This window comes from Lipotes vexillifer, unplaced genomic scaffold, assembly GCF_000442215.2.
Source record: "Lipotes vexillifer unplaced genomic scaffold, Lipotes_vexillifer_v1.1 scaffold1091, whole genome shotgun sequence".
Classification (NCBI taxonomy): Eukaryota; Metazoa; Chordata; class Mammalia; order Artiodactyla; family Lipotidae; genus Lipotes; species Lipotes vexillifer.
Window position 1 is genome coordinate 11518 of NW_006773710.1, and position 5654 is coordinate 17171.

Consider the following 5654-nt stretch of genomic DNA (forward strand, 5'->3'; position numbering starts at 1 on the left):
TATGCTTTGGTGTTGCTCAACATACTTGGGTATTTCTCAAGAGTTTACATCTTCGTTCTTGTTTATGTGTTTATTTTTTGGAGGAGTTTCTTGTGCACATCAAGCCTGGTGATCAGCTGAATGTTTGTTAACAGTCATTACAGTCTTAGTGGTTCTCCACCTGGAGTTGGCTCGTGTAGAATAATAATTATCAAAAAAGAACTAGGGGTTGGTTATCCTCTGCTCAAGTCTCTAGGGCAGGGGTCCCCAACACCTGGTCCACGGCCTGTCAGGTACGCGGCAGCACAGCAGGAGGTGAGTGGCAGGAGAGCGAGCCAAGCTTCATCTGCTGCCCCCCATCACTCGCATTACTGCCTGGGCCATTCCCCATGCCACTCCACACCCCTCCGGCCCGTGGAAAAATTGTCTTCTACGAAACCAGTCCCTGGTGCCAAAAATGTTGGGGGCCACTGCTCTAGGGTCTTTAGAGTGGCGAGCTGTTGCTGAAAACATCCATATTGTATCTTTAGAGTGAGTTCTACTAAGTTACCTAAAATTAGGCCAATGATTAAAGGCTTTGCCACAGAGACAGGGCACGCACGTATGGATCCACATCCACAGGTGCCTATCTGGATTGAGAAGTGTGATGCCTGAACGAGTGTCCCTATTGATTACAGACAGAGTTTCTTTAGTGGGTGTGAACCTTGGTGTGGTTAATTGCTAAAGCTATGCTGGTGTTCCATCCACATTCCTCACATGTATGACACCATGTCATCTCAGGTCAGAACGTATACTGAGGGCCCTCCTGACTTTCTCTCCAGTGCTGGGTTCCCTCATGTCGTCTCATGGAAGAGACACGATTGAAGCATCTCCCACACCGCTGACATTCAAAGGGCCTCTCTCCAGTGTGGGTTCTCTCATGTCTTCTCAGGTTTGCACGCTGACTGAAGGCATTCCCACAGCGCTGACATTCATAGGGTTTCTCTCCTGTGTGGGTCCTTTTGTGCCGAGTCAGTTCAGAAATTTGAGTGAAGGCCTTCCCACACAGAAGACATACATGTGGTTTCTCTCCAGTGTGGGTTTTGTTGTGTGTGCGAAGTCCAGACCTTTGCCTAAAGGTTTTCCCACACAGATGACATTCATAGGGCTTCTCTCTGGGATGGATTTTCTCATGTTTTCTAAGGTAAGAGATTTGACTGAAAGTTTTCTTACACAGACAGCATTTATATGGCTTCTCTACTGTGTGAGTTTTCTCATGTCGTTTCACGTGGGAACTTTGATTGAAGACTTGCCCACACACATGACATTTATATGGTTTCTCTCCAGTGTGAATGATCTTGTGTTGCCTGAGCCTAAAGCAAGTACTAAAGGCTTTCCCACATAGAGGACATTCAAATGATTTAGCTCTAGTGTGAATGTGATCCTGTCCGTCAAGGAATGACCCTTGACTAAGTGATTTTCCATGCTGTTTGCTGACATTACTTTTCCTTCTTAAGGGAACTGGTGAATGCTGAGGTGAAGATCTAGGAGTAAATTCATCACTCAAATCAATCCATCCAACAGGATCCCCTTGCATGTGAGAAACCTGCTTTGGGAAAGAGATATGAGGCTGTTACTGGTTTGCCCACATCCATGCAGACACTCATGCCTCTACATTTACACCCTAGAGCATCAGTTGTTAATAGTCTCCTGTTAAAATGTCCTGTGTCAGTTGCATACACATGTTGTGTTACTCCCTTGCAGGCGCAAACGTTCTCTTTTATAGTTTCCCAACCCAGGTATCAGATTAATTTTGAAGACTTCAGTCTGTTGTAAAGACTATGAGATGAGCAACGTTTGTGCAACTGCCTTTTTTCCCTAGGTCTCATGTTGTGGTTTTGAGCTCATATTAATTTTTTAACTGACTTCAGCCTATCCAAAAATATTCCCAGAAAGAGCTCAATCTCCACTTAATTACATACAGGCAATTTTGCTCAATTACCAAATTATCTCACTGCCAGGTCCTTCATTTGGATGACTGTTGTTCTACCCATGAAACTTACCATTGGCATGGTGGCAGATATGTGCTTCCTGTGGACAATTTGCGTGAATATCATTTCTTGTCTAAGCGGACTTTCACCATCTAAAGATATGGAAAAAATATAGATTTTAGAATGGCATTAGGGAAATAGAAATGTAAACAAACACCAATGTCCATGTGAGTATCTTTCAAAAGTTGGCGCTTAGTTGGAGAAACAACGTATAATAAAGAAATACTCAAGGTAGTAGAAATACTTTAAAAGTCATTGTCTATTAGAAAAAAACAGAATTAAAATATAAAAATGTAATGTGGTGGAGAGACATTGGGTCAGCAAATGATGGAAAACACATTAAATGGGGCGATCAGGACAAGAATCACTATGTGAAAGTTTAACTGCAGTGAGTCCACAAGCACCCTTTTCCCTAAAGAATTGAAAATGGCAGGAAGTAATATGAATTTTCATTGCTAGATGCAAAGAATGATAACAACAGGAAGAATTGCAGCCCAATGTCCTCACTTCCAGTTTAGAATATATCGCTCACTTCATAAAACTTTCACTTGGTGTTTCCAAGGACTTAACACACTGTCTGAATCTTTCTTGCAGTGAAGCACAGGCCCCTGATTCTTACCTGGACTCTGGCCTTGGAGGCATCTTGTTGCTTCACTCCACAGCTCTTTTCCTTGTTCGAGCTGGGAAACCACATCTGATTTGCCGATCTGATACCCTACGGAGACCAGGTGTGTAATATTTTCCAGCATCACATTTCTGAACAGGGTTTTCTGGGATGTGTCCAGCAGGGCCCACTCTTCCTGGGTGAAGTTGATAGCTACATCTTCAAACATCCAGGCAACAACATCTTCAACAGACAAAACAGTGAAGGTCCTTCAGCAGACCAGGAGGAAATCCAGAGCAGCAGAAAACACAGAGAGGTCCTCTAGCGGCTGACGCCTGTGCACAAGTTCAAAGAGAGATTACAGAATCTTCAGTGTTTTCCAAATGGGAAAGATTAAAAGACTCTACAGTGGGCTGAATATTACTTTCAAACAGGAGCCAGTAAGGATAAGCCTTACAGGAATCATCAAAATTATGTCATATATACGACTCTGGTCTCAAGTCTTCATGGAGTGACTAGAACAGAAGAATCATTTTTAAAATATTTGATCCATTTACTTATGCATTAAAATATCCATTGAATCCCCAGTTCTGTTCTGAGTGTAAACACTGAGTAGCCACAGAGGTATGAAATGTGGCCAAGATTTCTTTCCAGCGTAGTAATGAAAAGTGCCGTGAAAAGAAACGTCTTCGTTTTAAGTAGTTATGAGGACTATCAAAGAATCAGGAAGGACTTGGAGTGGAACACGGGGAAGCTGATCTAAATGCCTGTTCAGTGAGTGAATGAATGGATTGGATACAGGTGCACGTACAATCGTGTGACAGACTCACCTACGGAGACCAGGTGGGTGATATTTTCCAGCATCACATTTCTGAACAGGGTTTTCTGGGATGTGTCCAGCAGGGCCCACTCTTCCTGGGTGAAGTTGATCGCTACATCTTCAAACGTCACTGATTCCTAAAATATCAGGATATTCTGGTTTAGACAGAGCAGTCCCTACCACTGTCCAGGGTGGGAGGGTTGAGATGAGGAGGTGATGGGGTCTGGGTGGATAAAGGATCACGCTCTGTGTGGGGTTCCCCTCGGTTCTCTGCCAGTGCTGAGCTGGTGTCTGCCTTTCAGGTACATTCACAGAAACCTACACACTCTGACGTCATGAAGCTTTATTTCACAGAAATATCACTAGAAGTGTGTTATAATACGACATGGACATTTTTTTAATAACCTGGGAATTAGGACTTCCAGACAGGTGATTATAAAATATTCACTTGCAAATTCATAACTCAATCTCTGTTCCCTAATAATTTCAAGGAACTGTACAGATTCATGACAAGACAAACAATAACCACGATGGGCTACTTTGAAAACATGACTTTTTTCTTAAGTTATTTCCCTAGGGGAACCTTTCATTCCCCAAATATGAACTGCTTTAATAACTTGTTATGAGCTTTAAAACATCCAAAGTATTTTTCTATTAAGTGGTTCCTGTCTAGCAAACCTACAAGAAATACATTATTTTATCAATCAAGACCTATGAAGGAATGCCTAGCATTCCTCAGAAGTGAACAAGATTCATACAGAACTTGGTACCAGGAGGTGTTTCCTCTTAACGCTACAGAACACAGGTGTTCATAACAAACTCTGATGGTTCAGAAGCATAAGCCGGGGACTCAGGTGGCTTGAGTGAAGGACAGACCTAGCCTGACCATCGCTGTGATGGGAGGACTCCCACTCTACATTCTCAGAGACCTAGACCTTAGTTATCACAGTTTCTCTTGTAATCTAATCTTTCATGCTGAAGGATGAAAGAAGCCTAGTTATTGATTTTGTTTTCTCCAGTATTTAAAAAATCTATAAAAGAACTTAATTTTATTGTACCTACTTTAGTCTTTCTCCTTTCTTTTTAGAACAATTAAGAACATACTCCTCCCCACATATTCCTTCCAGTTATCAAATATGAATAAAAGGTTAATTACTAACAGGTATATAAAATGTGTGATTTGGAGGAGGAATGCTAATGACAGTTTGGTGACTTTTTCAGAAATCTTCAGTAGTGCATATATACTGAATAATTGTGAAAGGTTTCAAATGGAGAAAAAGTAGAATGATTCCCCTTCAGTTCTAAACCTGTGTTCTGCTCTTGTCAACACTGAACAGCCTCACACCAGGTGGTGTAACACTGGATTCATTACATCGCAGGCTGTAACCTCTCACTCTCCAGGAACTGGACGGTCTGCCCCTTCCTCAGCTCTGCTACCTGCCATCACCAACTCCTAAGCCCAGCACATCCAAAAAACGGTCAACAAGTTAATCTTTGTTTGCCAAGCAGGACAAGGGTTGAACAAGTTAAAAGAAGTTTTCTTATCTCTTCTGTAAATACATATGATTAGTGCCACAGCTCTCATAAGTTTAATTAAAGAACGAGATTAGTTTCTGATTAGTCCTGACCCATGATAACTATCCCAGAGTCCTAGAGCAAAGTAATTTGAGCTCAGATGACTGAACACTGCCTGACTACACTTAGAACATACAAGCCAGTTTGAAAAACTCATCCATCTAATGGCACTCGGGGTGTAGCTTCAGGAGAAGGAGGCGTCGCTACTCACCAGAGGCTCCATTGTCAACAACTCAGTCGCCAGGAGTCTTTCTCGGGATTTCACTCACAGCCAATCCAAGCACTGAGCACGCAAATCTGAGGATGGAGAAGCAGCCATGAGACTCCAGTCCTGGGCACAACTTCCAGACCCTCCTGAAATGGAGCCCCAAACTGTCACCTGGGCGTGACCCCCAGCCCCTCAAACCAAAATAATTGATGCACTCTAAGAATCTTCTCTGCAGGGTAACATGTTAGAAGGCTACAGATGTGGATGCTAATAAAGAAGGTCAAACTACAGACCTCTTACAAATAAGCCATGATAAGCCTTGAGTTTTGTGTGGTCAGCAGCCTAGGGCATCCAGAATGATTCAATGTCCTCCTCGATTCAAACTCTTGGGAATCGTGACTCATGCCACGTGTAGACTGTGGTTTCCTCCTGTAGGGA

The 5654-nt window shown here is 42.7% G+C and overlaps 1 protein-coding gene across 1 annotated transcript; it reads right to left on the minus strand.

Moving 5' to 3' along the window:
* Positions 1-750: 750 nt before the first annotated feature.
* LOC103075403 (putative zinc finger protein 702) lies at positions 751-5231 on the minus strand. The gene is given in 7 exon segments (XM_007448460.1): positions 751-798; positions 800-1068; positions 1237-1567; positions 2022-2101; positions 2629-2724; positions 3444-3570; positions 5220-5231. Coding segments are annotated over 7 exon segments (963 nt in total).
* Positions 5232-5654: the final 423 nt, after the last annotated feature.